General features: G+C 58.7%; 1 protein-coding gene across 1 annotated transcript; it reads right to left on the bottom strand.

The window, feature by feature from the left end:
- MEX3D (mex-3 RNA binding family member D) lies at window positions 1–12,727 on the bottom strand. The gene is made up of 2 exons (XM_005531343.3): window positions 12,271–12,727; window positions 1–2,368 (listed from the first exon to the last, which is right to left on the bottom strand). Exons 1-2 carry the CDS (start codon window positions 12,725–12,727, stop codon window positions 1,116–1,118), a joined length of 1,710 nt encoding a protein of 569 aa, XP_005531400.2. The 3' UTR covers window positions 1–1,115.
- Between the last annotated feature and the right edge of the window lie 6,281 nt (window positions 12,728–19,008).

Raw genomic sequence — 19,008 nt, 5'->3', positions numbered from 1 at the left:
TATAGTAAAAAGTCTTTATTAAGAAGGCTTTGAAGTCAAAAAATAAAACTCTTGATACAATTTTCATAACCGTCAAGTCAGCTCAGCAAATATATAATCAGTACTTTAGCCATGTAAGGTTAAAGGTCCGTTATTTTCTTCTTAAAATAAAATATATTTTAGTTTTTAAAATTTATTCAATAAAGTACATATTTTCCTATAAATTCCCTACATATACATAAAGAGGTAAAAAATAAAAAAACAAAACAAAACAAACAAAAAAGAAACTAAAAATCCCCCAAACCCTACCAAAGAACAAAAAAAAAAAAAAAACCAAAGCAAAAACAACCCAAAAAAAAAATACATCCCCCAAACCAACCCCAAAATAAAGTGGAGATAGAAATCTGTCTGTTTTTTGTGACATGGTGTGTTAACTGTGCCCCCTCCATTCCACAACCTCCTGACCTCACATCACACATTTTTGGGCATTTTTCACATTGGCAAAATACAAGATAGACCTGCATTACAAAATAAAAAAAAAAAAAAAAATATATATATATATATATCTTTATAGAACCACTGAGAATCATCAAAAAAAAAAAACCAAAAAAACTACATACAAAAAGAACCACAAAAAAAAAAATTATTATAATAATAATAGAATGATTTTAAAAAAATAAAAGACAACCCTTGTGTGTCCTAAAATAAAAAGTGCAACCGGACCTTTTCTTTCTGGTTATTTCAGTTTGCAAACGGAATACTGGTATTTGGGAAGGACTGGTGGAGAACAGCCGGGCTCCCTCCCCAGGCCCACAGCCAGGTGAAGAGTTAAAGCTATTCTGTAAACATCAGAGTTTCCTCCTCGTGGAATTCACACCCCTCTTTCCTCATCCTCATCCTCATCTTCTTCTTCGGCCCCTTCGTCCCCTCCCTCCCGACCCCCCGGATTCGGCCTCCCCCCGCCCCCGCCGCGCCCTCTGCGCCTCTCCAGCTCCTGCCACCGCCTGTCCCCCCTCCCCGCCCCGTGCGCCCATCGCATCTGTTATTAAATAAAAAGCTCGATTTAAACAGTATAAAGTCCTTAAAACGCCGTGGTGTTGGGGTGGAGGGGGGGGGCTGCCGGGCCAGCCCCCGGGCTAGGAGAAGATGTGGATGGCTTGGGTGGCGGGCACGTGGCACGCGGGGCACTGCGGCTGTGCCCGGCCGCAGATGCGCAGGGCACACTCCATGCAGAACAGGTTGTGGCCGCAGGGCACCAGCGCGGCCATCACCTCGCTCTCCAGGCACACCATGCACTCCCGGGAGCTCTTGCGGTGCCCGTCCGAGCTGCTGGAGTCGGTGGGCGAGCCCGAGGTGGCCGAGATGCTGCCGGGCAGCGAGGAGGAGGAGGAGTAGCCGGTGCTGTTGGAGAAGGAGGAGAGCGAGCCCTGGGCAGGCAGCCAGGCCAGGGCACCGGTGGGGTCGCTGGGGATGCGCCGAGCCGAGGGGTGCTCCAGCCCCGCCGCCCCGCTCTCGGGCAGGGTGGGCGAGTGGCGCGGCGTGGCCGGGCCGCTGTTGCGTCTCTGCGAGCTGTTGATGGAGGAGCAGCTGCTGAAGGCTTGCAGGGGGTTGCCCGAGCGCTCGAAGGGTGACCAGATGGTGGTGGTGGGCGTGGTGAGGTCGAGGGCCAAGAAGTCGAAGCCGAAGTCGCACTCGTCGGAGCCCAGCGGGGCCGGGGGCTCGCTGAAGGTGCTGTAGGGGCTGGTGGGGCTGGCGGCCGCCACGCGCCCGCTGTAGAAGGACTCGGTGGAGCCGCTGCCCAGGGAGCTGAGGCTGTCGTTGCGCAGCGCGGCCGAGGGGCGCTGGGCAGGGTGGGGGGCCTTGGCCCACGGGGCGGCCGCGCTGCCCTGCAGGTCGAGGCAGACGTCGGTGCCGTTGGAGTGGAAGTCGTTGTCGGCGTTGACGTCGATGAAGGAGCCTGTCCGCATGGTGATGTGCGCCTCGATCTCCTCCCGCGCCCGGTCCACGTTCTCGGGCATGCCCGTCACCTCGAACACCGGCTCCTTGTCCCGGCTGGGCGTCACGATGTACGTGTGTGTCTGCTGCTGGATGCGCTTGATGGTGGCTCCCTTGGGTCCCACCACCAGCCCCACCACGCGGTAGGGGACCCTCACCTGGATGGTGGTCTGGCCTGGCAGGTTGGGGGGCCCCTGCATGGCCCCCGTCAGCCCGTTGACTTTGTTGCGCGTGGCCCGGATCATGGAGAAGTGCTCGGCGGCCGAGAGAATCTCCCGCTTGGCCATCTCCACGTCCTCCTTCCTGCCAGTGACGATGAACACGGGCTCCTCGCCCCTCACTGGTGTCTTGATGTACGTGTTGGTCTTGGCACGCAGGGCTTTGATTTTGCAGCCTGCAGGGCAAGGAGAAGGGGGAAAAATGACACAACGCCACCGAGGCCTCACGGCGACCCTCTGCTCACCCAGGACGGGGACACGACGGACCAGCAGGAACCTGAGGGTCCCTCTCCACCTGCAGCATGGACACCCTGGGACAGAGAAGTCCCTCCGGCCTCCAAGGCAGATGGGGGCTCATGGCTCAGTGCTGGCTTCTCCTAGCTCCTGGCACTGTTCTGACCCTCAGGGGTTGGGGATCAGCAGGACGTGTCCTGCAGGCCTGCTCCAGAGGGCTGGGACAGGCGTGGGCAGAGGTGCCAAGGCAGGCACCCATGGGGGCACCATCAGGGCCACTGAGCAGGTGAGAAGCTGGATTCACTCCAGAGGAATTTAAGGAGGTACAAGGAAAAAAAGATGCCAAGATGGAAAGGAAGGGAAAAGCTGTTTGGATCCTGCAGGTCCACTGACACCTCTGAGTCACCAGCTGAACCTGAGGAACAGCCCTGGATGCACTCCTGGAGGGACAGGGGAGCTGGACCTCCCCAAGGCAGGGGACACAGCCACCCCCTCCCCGCCTTGTCCCACGGGAGGGCTCCCCAGTGCCTGGGCTGGGGCAGGGGTGCTCCCAGGGCTCCTGCTCTCCCTGTTCTGGAAAATCCTGCTTCCCCTGCAGGAGGAACGTGATTCAGCAGGCAGAGCTGCCCATGGCTGGCTGTGGGGCTGTGAGATGGAGCTGCAGCACCGTGCGGCCCTGGGCACAGCCCTGGGCACGGCCCAGCTGGGCTCTGGCTGCGGGTCCTGGCAGCATCGTCCAGCCAAAGGCTCCTGCTCTCCTCTGGGGCTGCAAAAGGCTCCAACTCTCCTCCAGGACCACTTTGCTCTGCTCCACTGAGGAGCAGTCTGTGACTGCCAGCCCAGCCCAGCCCCACTCCCTGCACCCCCAGCCCTAATTGCATCCACTCTTAATGAAGTCCCCACGAACCAGGCACAGCACGACCAGAGCTGAGCTCACTGGCCACTGGCACACAGCAGTGAGTGACCCCCATCTGTCCCCTCCCACCCCTGAGCTTTGCAGGCCATCCAACACAAAGCTGGGAGCCAGCAGGGATGGAGGGTGCTCCACTGGAGCCCTGGGCTTGTCCCTGTCCATGGCAAACGCTGCTGCAGATCCCTGTGGATAAAGAGCTCGACTCCTCCGGGCACAGCCGAGCAGCTGCAAGTGCCTGGTTGGCTCCTCTGTGAACGGCTCAGGGCACTCCTTCCCCTCCTCCTCTTCCCAGACGCTCCCTGAGGAAGGGCAGGGCTGCTCTTCCAGCTGTGAGGCTGGAGAAGGAGAGGCCCAGAAGGCTGAAGGGCCTCAGCACATGAAAGATGCAGAGCTGCTGGAGCCAGTCCAGAGGAGGCCACGGAGCTGCTCCAAGGGCTGGAGCCCCTCTGCTCTGGAGCCAGGCTGGGAGAGCTGGGGGTGCTCACCTGGAGAAGAGAAGGCTCCAGGGAGAGCTCAGAGCCCCTTGCAGGGCCTAAAGGGGCTCCAGGAGAGCTGGAGAGGGACTGGGGACAAGGCCTGGAGGGACAGGACACAGGGAATGGCTCCCAGTGCCAGAGGGCAGGGCTGGATGGGATATTGGGCAGGAATTGTTGGCTGGGAGGGTGGGGAGTATTGGGTTTCTATAGCCAGGTTTTGGTAGCAGCAAAGGTTACAGGGGTGGTTTCTGTGAGCAGCTGCCAGAAGCTTCCCCTGTCTCCAGCAGAGCCAATTTCAGGCAGCTCCAGGATGGACCTGGCACTGGCCAAGGCCCAGCCCAGCAGAGATGGTAGGGACACCTCGGGATCATGCATTTAAGAAGGAAAAAATGTCTTGTGCAGCTGCAACTTGGTCTAGAGAAGAGCAGGGTTAGAAGGAGTGAGAGGAGCAGCTCTGCAGACACCCAGGGCAGGGCAGAAGGAGCGGCAGGAGCTGCTCCAGGCACTGGAGCTGAGATCCCCCTGCAGCCCCAGGAGGAGCCCACGCTGGAGCAGGGACATGCCCAAAGAAGGCTGTGACCCTGGGGGAAGCCTGAGCTGGAGCAGGGTCCTGGCAGGGACCTGCAGACCTGTGGAGAGAGGAGCCCATGCTGGAGCAGGTTTGCTGGATGCACTTGGTGATCCTGAGGGGGACAAAGGGTGGGACAGGGTGTGGAGACATGTGTCCCATGGGAGGGACCCCACACTGGGGCAGGAGAAGAGCTCCAACTCCTCTCCCTGAGCAGCAGCAGGAACAACGTGGGATGAACTGACCGTGATCCCCATTCCCACCCCCCTGCGCTGCTGGGGGGCAGAGGGAGAGCCCAGGAATGAGGGAAGGGGAAGGTGATTGTAAGATTTTACCTCTCATGCTCCTGCTCTGATTTTGTTAGTAATAAATTCAATTAGTATCCCCAAGTTGAGTCTGTTTTGCCCTTGACAATACTGGGTGAGGGATCTTTCCCTGCCCTTATCTCAACCCATGAAACCTTTGCTGTATTTTCTCTCCCCTGCCCACTTGTGGAGAGCAGTGATGGCGCAGCTTTGGTGAATGTCTGGAACTAGCCAGAGTCAACCCACTAGAGTGAAACAGGCTGCCCAGAGCAGCTGTGCCTGCTCCATCCCTGGAAGTGTCCAAGATCAGGCTGGACGGGGCTTGGAGCAGCCTGGGATAGTGGAATACCATGGCAGGGGTTGGGACTGGGTGGGATTTAATGTCCCCTCCACCTCAAACCATTCTGGGGTTCTGTGACTCAGCCAGGGCTGGAATGGCACAAGAAGTTGAGTCAGGTCTGTCCCAACCAGGTAAATCACTGCAGGGTCTCCAGGAGCACCTGGAGAGCAGAGTGAGAACAGCCTGGATCAGCCCAGGTGTGCTGCACTTCCCACAGCACTGAGCCTCGTGGATGACAAGAAGTGAGAAACTGTCAGAGTGAGGGAGCAGCAGGAGCTGCCCTGGGTGCCACAGCCAGGCCCTTCAGCACCACCAACCCCTGGCACGTGGATTTATGGCACAGTGAAGCGATGGCCCAGGGACTGGGGCAGGGCAGAACCATCGAAGGCGACATTTACTGAAGCCATTATCATGTGCCAGCTCCTACAGGCTGTCCTGGGAGAGGCACCTGCAACTCCCACGTTCCCCTCCCAGATTTATCCTGGTGCCTGCTGTAAGATCTGCCCCTGCTCCACTGCTTGGCAAAGCAGGACAAGCCCAATGCAGTGGGAAGAGGCTCTGCTGCTGCCTCCCATGGGCACCAGCCTCATGCCCAAGGTCCCAAATTCATCCTTTGCAGCATCACAGAATCATGGAATATCCCAACTTGGTAAAGACCCCCAGGGATGGAGCCCCACTCCTGGCCCTGCCCAGACCCCCCAACAAGCCCACCCTGAGCATCCCTGAGAGCGCTGTCCAAACGCTCCTGGAGCTCTGGCAGCCTTGGGGCCGGGCCCATTCCCTGGGGAGCCTGGGCAGTGCCAGCAGCCTCGGGGGGAAGAACCTTGCCCTGAGATCCATCCCAAGCCTCAGCAAGTGGCAGTTTCAGGATGCAAAGCCACTGGCAGCTCCAGGAGCTGCACACAGGAGTCACTCAGGAGCCACATCCCATGTGGGACGTGGCTCTTCCCCACCCCACTCCATCACACCAGCAGCACCACTGGGACCCAAATGATGCCATGGCAGCACCAAAGAGAGGAAGAGTTTGTCTGGCTGCTCCCGTGAGCTCTTCATAGGGACAAAGCCAAAAACCTTGGATAAAAATCAAAGGGGTGCCTGGCTTGGCCAGTTCCACCCTCCTCAAACCAGCAGCACAGGAAAAATGCCCCCAGCCCGTGGCTGCTGGATGCTGCCAGGGTCATGAATGGCACCAAACACAGCTGGGGTGGGAGCTGGGTTTCCCAGGGGAGGGCTAGGAGAGGAGGATGGCAGATCTGGGAGGGTGGGGGTGTGGAGTCACCCCCCAGCTGTCCCAGAGCCACACCAGGAAACACTGGAAAGGGAGGCAGCGGCCAGGGAAGCCACTGCCTGAGGCCATGTGCTGGCACCAGCACCAGGAACTGTGCCTGTGAGGAGTCTCCAGCATCGGGACACACCAGGGGACCAATCTGTCCTGCCCTGTCCCCAGGCCCAAACTGCTCCTGAGACACCCCTTGGCTGCAGGGACTCCCAGGCAAAGGTCCCAAAGGCTGGAGCAGGATGGGCAGGATGAGCAGCCTCCCCAGGCTGGCATTCAGGGAAGTGTTTAACCCCACCTGGCACAGTGATCGAGGCTCTGGGACACCGGGGGCACAGCCCTGCCCTCCAGCACCCCTGCACCCCCTGAGGCAGCTGAGCCAGGCTGCCCCTGCTCAGGAGGGGGGGATGGCACCTCCTGGCTGAGCCCCCCCAGAGCCAGATGGACTCAAACTGCAAACTGGGGATTTAACCAGCAACTGCAGCTGGGGGAAGCATGGAATGGTTTGAGTTGGAAACGACCTTAGGGTTGATCTTGTTTCACCCCCTGCCATGGGCAAGGACACCTTCCAATATCCCAGACTGCTCCAAAACCCATCCAGCCTGGCATTGGGCACTGCCAGGGATCCAGGGGCAGCCACAGCTGCTCTGGGCACCCTGTGCCAGGGCCTGCCCACCCTCCCAGCCAACAATTCCTGCCCAATATCCCATCCAGCCCTGCCCTCTGGCAGTGGGAGCCATTCCCTGTGTCCTGTCCCTCCAGGCCTTGTCCCCAGTCCCTCTCCAGCTCTCCTGGAGATCCTTTAGGCCCTGCAAGGGGCTCTGAGCTCTCCCTGGAGCCTTCTCTTCTCCAGGTGAGCACCCCCAGCTCTCCCAAAAGCAGAGCAGAGGGGCTCCTGCAGCTCCACGTCTTTCTTGTACTTGGAGCGATTCAGACCAGTAGGAAACCTTTCAGATGAGCCCCTGCAAACCATCTCCAGAGATGGCCACATCCCTGTGAAGCTGCTGCAGGGTCAGGGTCACGCCAAAGGGGGCTGTGGAAAGGACCTGGAGCTGCCTGGAAGTGCTGGTGAGCTCCCAGCCCAGGCAGTGCCAGACCTCAGCCCAGCAGCAGCAGGAGGCATCCACACATTCCCCTGGCCCTGGGCTGCTGTGCAGCACCAATGGCAACAGAGTGCCAGACTCTGCTGCAAGTCTCCACTGAAGCAGCTTTAAAGATCCAAATAAAAACAGCCCAAAACCAGGGGCAGTGGAAGAGACAGACCCAGGGATGCTTCAGCCCCAAGAGCCCTTTGTGAACAGAGCCTGGGTCTTTCCAGAGCCCGAGAGCGGCTCAGCTGCTGTGTTACATCTCTTTGGTGGAGCTCTGAGTCCCTGTGGGCACAAACTCATCCTGACACCCCATGGCTGCCAGCAAACCCCAGCACTGCAGAGGTCTCACCCCAACTCCAAGTCACAGCCCCTGTGCCACTAGAGCCAGCTCTGCCTGCAGGGACAGCCCCGATGGGGGGTGAGCAGCCCACTCCTCCCAAACCTGTCTCAACTCCATCCCCTCTTCTTTCACCCTCTCCCCATCACAGACTGCTCCCATTACACTCCACTTTGTAAAACTGTCCTGGCTGAACCCATCCCACCTGCTCTTGGGATGGGACATTGGTAATTTCTGACAAGAAACAGAATCCCAGGGAATTTTTCCCAGGATAATGTGGTGATGGGGGCAGCACCCCAGGAAAGGTGGCTGCTCTCCCTGGACATCCTCACATGGATGAAAAAAAGAAAACTTGTCTCTCTGTGAGAAGCCCCAGACAGATCAGGGCTGAGACCACTGCAAGAGCCCATGAAAACTGGGAGAGAGGGCTGGGAAGAGCTTCTCCATCCTCCAGTGACCACGCTGGAGGTGACAGATCCCACACAGCTCATCCACACCCTGATCCCAGCACGGCCTGGGCACCCTCTGCTCCCACAGCAGGTGCCTCCTGCACACAAGGAGGACAGAGCCAGCTCATCCCCTTGCCCAGACTGCATCTGTGCTTGACCAAGGAGGTCTGTGCTGGCAGTGCCCAGCTCTGAGCTGGTTAAACCCAAAAAGCACCAGCAGAACTTTTCTGGAGGAGCCTCTGATGGCACCAGGCAGGAGGACGGTGCCATCAGGCAGGAGCCACATCCCATGTTCCCCGAGTGTGGGAATCCCCACATTCCCACACTTGGGAAGCCTCTGATCCAGAGTTCTGGAGCTCCCAGTCCCCTTTGTTACCAGTGACTGGCACAGGATGGGCAGGGACTGGGGCCAGGCGTGGAGGGGAAAACGCTGCACCTCCATCACAGCTCCTCTCCCCTTGCTGAGCGCTCCTTCCCAACTCTGCACACAGGAATGAACTCATCCCTGCAGCCCTGCTGCTGGAGGCGAGCACATCACACCTTGGCTTCTTCTCCAGACACTGCAAGAGCGGGGCAGGGAGGCTGGGCTCTCCTCCTCGGGACACAGTGTGCAGCCAGTGCCAGCTCTCAGATGTACAGGCAGATCCTTCAGCAACCAGATCCATCTGTGTGACCAAGCTCAGGAGTTCCCAGCTCTGCTGTGACCCAGCTGGGAGGAGGCAGCCAGGAGGATGTGCCAGGTGCCTCCAAGGACATGGCACCTGGGCAGGAGACAACAGAGAGCAGCAACCCAGGGCTCTGAAATGAGAGGATTCCTTGCACCCGTGTGATCCATGGTGAGGTTACAGGTGCCCAGGCTGGCCCAGACACGCCCATGGTCACCCTGTGCATCCTCTCAGCACTGGAATGCTGCGGAGTCCAGCAGAGTCCAGAGGTGCCACGTGCCATTCTTCCCTGGATCTACCCTTTGAGCATCGCAGCATCTTCTATAAACAGCAACTCTCCTTTTGTGGAGCTGTGCCAGTCCCCAGGTGTCACAGACGGGGAGAGGAGCTGTGGCTCCGTCCCACGGGAGGCACCTGGTGTGGGAGGGGAGAGCAGACACTGCTGGAAATGCCCCTCCAAAGCTGGGACAGCAGGAATCCACACCAGCAATCCCACATGACAGTCAGGGCAGCTCTAACACCTGCCCCGTGCTCCTGGTGTGGTGATTCCCGTTATCCCCACGGCTCTCTCTGCTGGATGGCAAGAGGAGCCCACACGGCTCCAATCGGTGCCCACAGCACGTTTTGGAGATGGTTCCTCCCTCAGCAGGAGTCATGACCGGGCTTGCAGGCGAAGGCACAGCCAGGGAATCCCGCCCGGCCACGCAGCCATGTGGGCAGCGGGGAGAGGAGCCGCAGATCCTGGCAGGCAGCTGCTGCTTCGTGGTGTCACCGATGCCAGTCTGGACGTGGGGTCATGGCAAACACTCCTCCAGCTCAGGGAAGAAAACACCAATTTGATTTAGAGAACAAAGATATACCTGATGGGCTGCTGCTGCTCCTTTGTGAAAGGGTTAAATTAGGTTATCTGGAGGAAAGAAACTGAAGAAAAGAAGTAGGAGGAGTCGTCTCCAACTGCCTTCGTCCCATCTCAGCCTGCCCAGGACAGGACATCCATGTGTTGGTCCTGGCTTCCAGGACCTCCCTGGTCCCCACTTGCTCCAGCAGCCAGGTCTGGGCAAAGCAGAACAGGTCCCAAAGTGCCCCAAGGTGTGTGTGGACAGATCCTGAGCCTTGCCCCAACTCCAGCCCCTTCCAGGGCACTCAAGATGCACGATCTTCATCCCATCCAACGTTCCAGGTGTGACGGCACCACAAATTTCTGCTCCCTGGGTCACAACCAGGCTGGGCAGTGAGGGAAAGACAAGAGTGACAGGGACACGGTGTGGGTGACCTAACCCAGCCCTGCAGTGTCACCAGCAGCACACACTTTGTCACCATGATGATGATGATGGTCCAGCCAACACCCTAAGGCTCAGCTCTACCACCAGACCCCGCTGCCACGGGGCTGCCAAAGCTGAGGGAGACTTGGGGGAGGGAACAGGGAAGCAGAAGGACCCAGGAGGCAGCACAGAGTGAGTGAGAGGGCTCTGCTCAGTGTGAGCCCTGAGGAATAAGCTCGGTATTGCTCAGAGGTAGCCTGAGCAATATTACATCCTTGCCATAATCCAGCTGCCAGCAGCACAGAGAGCACTGGAGCACAAAGACACTGCTGCCAGCCTGTGCTGCCCGACCCACAATCATCACCCATCCCACAATGTGATCAAGGGTACCCAGCGCCCCTCCTGAACAAAAATCCAGTGCAGGGCCAGCACACTGCATCCCAGCAGGCCAAGACCAGGAGAGGGGCAGGAAACAGAAGGGGAAACTCCTGGAGAGGGCAGCAGGGTGCTTCAGCTCACAGCTGGCCCCAGGTCATCTCCAAGCCCACACGGTGCCCCTCAAGCACCCCTCCTCAGGCCAACATAATAATTCCTCTGGCAGTATTTTTTTCAAAAGTTTCACGAGCTCGCGAAGCTTAGTGAGCACCCAAACTCCACCGAGGTGTTTGGGCAGGTACTGGCTGTGCACCAAACTGCTCGGGGTGCTGGAGGAGCAGCACCGGGGTCTCACCACAACGAAACACCCAGGAGAAGGAAGGCACCGACCGGCAGCTCCCGGGCCAAACGCAGCCATTCCCCCGGCAGAACCAGCGGGTTCCCAGCAGAGCCCAGCCCCCGGCACAGGCTCGGTTTCAAGCCGCCGGACCCCGTGGCTCCGCAGAGCCCGGCGGCGAGGCCAGCAGAGCCAGGACTCCATCCCGCCCGGGGCGAGTGGGAGAATCCCTGGGAGCGGTGCCACGCTCCGCTCCCCCGGCTCTGCCCAACGCTCCGCCGGCCCGGGGGGACCCCGCAGCCCGGGGGGACCCCGCAGCCCGGGGGGACCCCGCAGCCCGGGGGGGTCCCGCAGCCCGGGGGGACCCCGCAGCCCGGGGGGGTCCCGCAGCCCGGGAGGGTCCCGCAGCCCGGGGAGACCCCGCAGCCCGGGAGGGTCCCGCAGCCCGGGGGGACCCCCGAACGGGGCGGCGGGACCGCAGAGGGGTGCACGGAAAGTTGGGAGGCCGGGAAGCGGGGCCGGCTGGGAGGCAGCGCAGGCCAATGGGAAGCGCAGAGCATGATGTCACCGCGCTCATCACAGCATGGCTCTGGCTAACAAAGAGAACAATGAGGCTGCCCAGTTCCCCGCTTCCCCCCTGGAAAAAAAGCCCCCCGACCCCCGGCCCGCAGCCCCCGGGCAGGGAGGGGTGAGAGCCGCCGGACGAGGGCAGGGCCGGGGTGCCAGAGCCCACAAGGGCAAAACACCCCGGAGGTCACGCTCCCTGCCAGGGGATTCCTGCCGGGATCCCTGCGGGCAGCAGCTCTCTTCCTTTTCCTTTTTTTTCCTTAAATCCTCCGCCCTGGGTCTTTTCTTTTTGATTTTTCAAGGTGCAAGTTTGGTTTATTTGGTATGTCCTGGAGACAAAGCCCACTCCAGGCACACCCACCCGGCGGGGGCTGGGGCGTCCCTTTGTGACAGCTGGGTGCGAGGGGCCCGCGGAGCTCCGGCCACCTACAAACGAGCGGGTTAGTGACCATTTCTATCGGATTTATCAGCAGGATTTGTAAACGAAGTCTGAGATAAGGGACACCGTTTACACGCCGGGTCTGAGATACGGAGCTGGAGGGGAGGGGGCAGAGGCACAACTACAATGAAACCAAAGCTCTCGCCTCGCTCCGTGTCCTGGCAGCTCCCACGGACTCGTGTGGCTCCCGGGAACTTTCCGTGGGCACCCGGCGTTCTCCCATCCGGGCCGATGGAGTTTAATCGCTATTTCCAGGCAGTTCGGTGGGACCGGCGCGGAGCGCGGCTCCCGGGACCCGCGGCCGACTTTCGGGGCCGCGGGATCTGTCGCCGTTAAGTTTCCGCCTCCGCACGGAGACAAAGCCCCGAAACTGCCCCAGATCGCGGCGGGCCGGCGCGAGGGAGGAGGGTCCCCGTGTCCCGCCGTGTCCCCACGCCGCGTTACCTTGCCGGCCCACGATCTCGGCGACGTGCTCGGAGCTGGGCACGGGCACGCACTCGGTCATGTTCACGCTCTTCTTCCTGCTCGCCGGCGGCTCGGGCAGCAGCGCGGGCGGCCCCAGCGGCGGGGCCAGGCTGCCGAAGGCGCCCGCGGCCGGGGCGGGGGCCGGCACCGGGGAGCCGCCGCCTCGCTCCCGCTCCCTTAGGCCGCCCGGCCCCGCGCCCCCCGCCGGCTCCTCCGCGCCCTCCAGCCCCAGCAGCGAGAGCTGGTCCAGGGCGAACCTCAGCGCGGCGGCTTCGCCCTGCGCCGGCGGCCCCGGCGGCCCCTCCCGCTCCCGGCCGGGCTCGGGCTCCGGCGGCGGGTCCTGCCCGGCGGGCGGCGGCGGGCTGAGCAGGGTGAGGCAGCGCGGCGGGCCGCGGGCCGGCTGCCCGGGCTCGGGCTGGTACATGGAGCCGGGCATGGCGCGGAGCGGGCGCAGCGCAGCGGGCCGGGGCCGGGGCGGTGCCGCTGCCCGGGGCCGCCGCCGCCGCCTCCCTGCGCCCCCCGCCCCGCCCGGCGATGGGCCGGGCCGCGCCCGCCACGCGCATGCGCGCCGAGGCCCCGCCCACCGGCACAGACCCGCCCGCCGGAGCCCCGCCCACCGGGCCACGCCCTTCTTGGCCCCGCCCCCGCCCGCGGAGCCGCGACTCCGGCCCGGCCCGAGGGGACCGAGCGTTTGGGGGGGGGGGGGGAGGGTGGGGGCTGAGCACCCCGGGGGGCTCCGAGCGTGGGGGGAAGGGGGTCCTGAGCACTGCAGGGGGATGGGAGAGGTCCGAGCATCGTGGGGGGGTCCAAGCATCTCTGGGGCGTTCTGATCACCCCAAGGGAGCTCCGAACAGCCCAGGACGGATCCGAGCATCCCCGGAGGGTCTCCTAAAACTGCAGGGCACTCCAGCATGGCAGATGGTTCTGAGCAGCCCGAGAGTTCCGGGCATCCGAAGGGGACCGCGACCATGGCGGGGGGGCGGGTATCGAACATCCCGAGGGGTTTGAGCATCCCCGGGGGCCGCGAGCATCCCCGGCGCACGGCACTGCCGCCCTCCCCCCATCCGCAGCTCAGACACGGCTGCTCCCATCGCGGAGCCGGGGCTCAGCTGCCTGGAAAACGCCGCCGAAAGCGAGAGAGGCGGGAGGCAGTCGGAGCGCCGGGGACCGCTGCCACCATCGCTCGGCAGAGAGGAGCGAGCAGGTCAGTGGGCACCGCTCGGCACCGCAGGAACCGGAGCCGCGGCAGCTCCTCCCGGTCCCGACCCTTCCAGGCACTCGGGGACAGAGCTATGGCACAGCCCCGCATCGGGACCGCTGCATTCCTCCTTCTCGCCGAGTTACTAAACTTAAGAAAACAAAAAATCCGCCTTTCCCCCCACGATTTCCCCTTGGATCTTCAGCTTCCGTTTCACAGGGTTATTCCACAGGGTCCCACAGCACTTTGGGGTGGAAGGGACCATCCAGTCCCACCCCCCAGTTTTGCTGCTCATGCTCAGCAGCAGCGTCACCTGGTTCTGCCCGGCAGAGCCACAAACACCTCAGCAGCCTGGATACCCCCAGACCAGGGACCCCAGTCACCTTCCCCACACCACAGCAGGTCCCTGCTGCCATGGATGTCCCCCACCATGGCTCACTGCCAAGCAGCTGCCTCCAACCTTCCCTGGCCGTGCTGGCCCGGCACACTCCTTCCCAGGAAAAACACAGACCAATTCCCAGCTCACCCAAGACCCCACATACCCAGACATTCCCATTCCACAGCTCGACACTCAAGTTTAATTTTCTCCATTTACACATAATTGTCTTTCCCAGTCACTGTCTTTGGGATTAATTCAACCGTTTGGCTTGGGATTGTTTTTAATTGCAAGAACCATCAGTGCCTGGGCTAGAAACCCCCCCTTCAATCCACCCACTCTGTTCCCATTTCAGATCCCAGGAAACATTAACTCCTGCTTCTCCATGGCCCCAAAAAAACCCACATGGGCGGGCCCTGAACTTCCAAGCTGCTGACTGTTCTATGGACAGAGATTTTCACATCCTGATACACTGAAAAGGGCACCTGAAACTTCTGTGGGATCTTTCCAGCAAGGTAACAGCCACCAGGAACTGTCCCCTTAATTCTTTCCCCTCCTCTCACTTGACAACTAAACTGCTCATCTTGCAGATGCTAAAAAGTTTAATGAAAACAGTTAACAAGCTGCTTCTCCTGCTTTGCCTCTTCTTCTCCTGCTTTCTCTCCAGAGGACTCAGCTGTGAACTCCCACCAGCCCTTTCCTTCTGTCTGGCTGTAGCAGAGAAAGCTGGAGCAACTTCTATTTTCCCCCCAACAGCTCAATTTCATGGAAATGTGTCCATACCCATCCTGATTCCTGTGCTCACACAGATCCAACAGCATCAACACAACTCTGGGAATCCTCCCACTCCAGACCTGCCTTCTCCATGCCATGAGCTGTTCGGAGACTTGGCAGGTTCCAGGATCATTGCATGGAATCCTTGAATATCCCAGCTTGGAATGGACCCACAGGGATCCCTGGCCCTGCCCAGACCCCCCAACAAGCCCACCCTGAGCATCCCTGAGAGCGCTGTCCAAACGCTCCTGGAGCTCTGGCAGCCTTGGGGCCGGGCCCATTCCCTGGGGAGCCTGGGCAGTGCCAGCAGCCTCGGGGGGAAGAACCTTGCCCTGAGATCCATCCCAAGCCCTGGCACAGCTCCATGCCATTTTTGACATGAGGGTTTGCACCTATTGAGAAGTTTCTCCTCCAGGGACAGACACAGGAAATCCAAGTCTGTGCTTGAGACATTCCCCCTGCCCTTTGCCCCCTCATTTCCCAAAATATTTAACATAGTAAGTTGAAACAACTAAAAATAGTGGGTGTTCCATAACTTGAGACAGAAAGGTACAACCCCTCCTCTCTGAGCTCCTTTTGCTCCCAGATTATGGAGGGAACTCAGGCATGACCAACACTGGCGCTGGTAACTCCACTAGGTAACCTTGAGTAACCCAAGAGGATTGCAAAGGTACCTGAACAGCTCCTCAGGGATGTCCTTGCTGCAGTTCCAACACCAAATACGCTCCTGGCCACCGCAGGCCACCACATCACCAGCTCTGAAGCCACTGACAAGTCCTGTACGTGGGCTTTCAAAAACCCCTCAGGAACTGCACTCCCAACTGCCATTTTTGTCTCTCTGCTCTCTCAGTCCTTCTGGGAAATTTCTACATCAAGTCAAACAACACCCAGGGAAACTGCCAGTTGTTATTTTAAGCACTTTGGCAAACCTGGTTTGTAGATGTTGTGCCTCTGATCTGTTCCATTTTCAGAAGAACTAGCTCACACTTTCTTCTGAGAGTCTTAATTCCAACACATGACACCAAGTGGCCTTTGGGGTTTTTTTAACCTGAGCAATTAGCAGTTCTTAAAGAGACTTGTGTCTCCCATTAACAGAGGAAATGAGTCTACAAACCAGGGAAGATGTTCAGCACAAGTCTATTTCTTTACCAAAACATGACCATGCAGAAGAACCAACTTCATTAAACACAAGAGGAAAGAAAAGGGTCCCATGGGTCCATGTGCTTCCCCATTTCCCAGCAGAAGTCACTCCCAAATATTTGTACCACCTGTTACCATTTGGTGTCTGACACCAGCTGTGGCTGCCCCTGGATCCCTGGCAGTGCCCAAGGCCAGGCTGGACAGGGGTTGGAGCAGCCTGGGATGGTGGAAGGGGTCTCTGCCCATGGCAGGGGTAGAACTGGATGAGCTTTAATGATTGTTCCAACTCAAACCATTCTGGGTTCTGTAATCCACAGAATAAAGATGTCCCCAAAAAGATCAATAGAATCCCAGGTACAGACAGGGAATTCCAGAACAGTGGACTAAAGCACACCAGGTCTCAGAGCCCATTAAGGTGTTTCCTATACACAGAAAAAGCAACAGGAGTTCAGCAGAACATCAGTGCCACCACAGCTCCCAACTCCCTCAGGGACAACTCCAACTGCTGCTCATTCCAGATCAAGAGTGCAATGGTAGAGGTGACAATATCCAAGCTGGAATATTTATTCTGCAACAGAGACCATCCTTTGTAGAGCCACCCCTAAAGATGGGATTAGTGAATGCAGACAGGGGAACCCTCCTGCTCCCCAACAAAAACCCTCAGATTTGTCACAGAATCATCCCAGACTGATTTGGGTTGGAAGGGACGCTAAAGATCATCCAGCTCCACCCCTGTTACACCATGAAGGCAGGGACACCTTCACCTATCCCAGGCTGCTCCAAGCCCCGTCCAACCTGGCCTTGGGCACTGCCAGGGACCCAGGGGCAGCCACAGCTGCTCTGGGCACCCTGTGCCAGGGCCTGCCCACCCTCCCAGCCAACAATTCCTTCCCAATATCCCACCCAGCCCTGCCCTCTGGCAGTGGGAGCCATTCCCTGTGTCCTGTCCCTCCAGGCCTTGTCCCCAGTCCCTCTCCAGCTCTCCTGGAGCCCCTTTAGGCCCTGCAAGGGGCTCTGAGCTCTCCCTGGAGCCTTCTCTTCTCCAGGTGAGCACCCCCAGCTCTCCCAGCCTGGCTCCAGAGCAGAGGGGCTCCAGCCCTTGGAGCAGCTCCGTGGCCTCCTCTGGACTGGCTCCAGCAGCTCCACGTCCTCCTGATGTTGTTCCCCAGGGCTGGGGCAGCTCTGCAGGTGGGGTCTCACCTGAGCACAGGGGCAGAGGGGCAGAATCCCCCCTCCCCTGCTGCCCACGCTGGGGGCTCAGCCCAGCACAGGGGGGTTCCTGGGCTCAGTGCCCGTGGCCGGGGCAGGTTGAGCCTCTCACCCACCAACAGCCCAAGTCCTTCTCCCCAGGGCTGCTCTCTGTATTTTACAATTTGTCTAAAACACAGCACATTAGCCAAATTTTATAAAATGGGATCCAAAATTTAGAGGAAAAAGTAGTTTTAAAGAGCGATTATAGCTGCTCTTCTACTTTTCAGGAGGTCAGTCTACTTTCTGCAGCTCTCCAAGCACATGCAAATACCATGCAGAAAGCACAGGCTTGGAGCACAGCACAGAAGAGGTGCTGCAGCTCCGAGCAGAATCACAAAAAAGCCCTTACTCTGTGTGGGAAGACTTAAGGGAATATTTCAGCACATCAGGAGCTGAATCACTGCATGTGGGTGGAGCCAGACGGATTGACAAGATCTGGAACTTGAAAGATGACCTCAGCCTGAGATCAATCATCCCACAAAGTCGCTGACTGAGGGAACAGCATATGGGGACAGCTCAAGGTGTCGAGGCTCAATGTCACTGTGCTGTGCCACAATTGCAGTAGAGGCACAAGCTCCAGCTGAGGTCACCCAAAGCCGGGCCCACCGTGATGCCTCAGGCCCAGCAGCCTTTTGTTACTCTTGGCACCTTCAGAGCCTCCCTCCCTCCAGCACAACATGAAAGAGGCACCTTGGGGGAAGCCATTAGCAAAGGGCTCTTTTTCATGCATTAGATGAATGAAGAATTGAGCTGTCAGGTAATGACTTTGGAGTTGTGGAGAAGCCAACTTGATGGAAAGCTAAGAATTAATTGCGGATCAGACAAAAGCATGAACAAATAAAAGCAGGTACACCACGCTTTCAGGTTTTGCAGCCCTTCAGATCACTAAACCCCAGAAAATGTGCCCAGTAGGCAAATCCAGGACATGGAACTGGACTCATCTTGCAAACAAAAACATGTGAGGAACTTTTTAGGGCTCAGCTTTTTCCAAAAGCTCAAGCTTGGGGTCTATACCCCACCTGGAGCGCTGTGTCCAGCCCTGGGGAACAACATCAGGAGGACGTGGAGCTGCTGGAGCCAGTCCAGAGGAGGCCATGGAGCTGCTCCAAGGGCTGGAGCCCCTCTGCTCTGGAGCCAGGCTGGGAGAGCTGGGGGTGCTCACCTGGAGAAGAGAAGGCTCCAGGGAGAGCTCAGAGCCCCTTGCAGGGCCTAAAGGGGCTCCAGGAGAGCTGGAGAGGGACTGGGGACAAGGCCTGGAGGGACAGGACACAGGGAATGGCTCCCACTGCCAGAGGGCAGGGCTGGATGGGATATTGGGAAGGAATTGTTGGCTGGGAGGGTGGGCAGGCCCTGGCACAGGGTGCCCAGAGCAGCTGGGGCTGCCCCTGGATCCCTGGCAGTGTCCAAGGCCAGGCTGGACAGGGCTTGGAGCAGCCTGGGATGGTGGAAGGTGTCCCTGCCCATGGCAGGGGGTGGAGCTGGATGGGCTTTAAGGTCTCTTTCAACTCAAACCATTCTCAGATTCTGTGTATCAGAAAACTTGTCATTTGTAAATGCAAATGAAACCAGATTTATTTAGCAAAGAATTTCTGAATTTTGCCACTGAAGACAAACCAGCTCAGCTCACTCACTGCCCAGTTCTGTGCAGTCTCCAATTACTGCTGTGTGTGACTCTGCAAGGTAAGAAAAATCCAATCCAAGACTTATTTAATGAATTGACTCAAAGCCTTCCCATTGGAGTTCAGTATTATTTCTTACTAGTAGTCAGTGTTATTAGCTAGTCAAGCAGTAGTTATGTATATTGGTAAGAAATTAGCAATACTAATTGAGATTGCTAAGCAATGCCCTGATAATTCCAAGTGCATTTGGTGGGTCATTCTGGAGTTCAAAACGTTTTTCTCTCCCCACCCTCCCAAATGTTCTGTCACTGTAAATACCATTTAGCACACACTGTTCTGTGCTGTTCTCTCCTACACTC

Source organism: Pseudopodoces humilis, chromosome 28, assembly GCF_049639895.1.
Source record: "Pseudopodoces humilis isolate 2021_Gansu_Grassland_sample_001 chromosome 28, ASM4963989v1, whole genome shotgun sequence".
In the NCBI taxonomy this organism is placed as follows: domain Eukaryota; kingdom Metazoa; phylum Chordata; class Aves; order Passeriformes; family Paridae; genus Pseudopodoces; species Pseudopodoces humilis.
Note: the sequence above shows the minus strand (reverse complement) of the source record. Positions and strands in the feature narration are given on the sequence as shown.

Coding starts and splice junctions, on each gene's coding strand:
- MEX3D (XM_005531343.3), bottom strand. CDS start 12,727: ATGCCCGGCTCCATGTACCAGCCCGAGCCCGGGCAGCCGGCCCGCGGC. Junction 2,369..12,270: donor CGAGATCGTGGGCCGGCAAG/GTAACGCGGCGT, acceptor CTTGCCCTGCAG/GCTGCAAAATCAAAGCCCTG.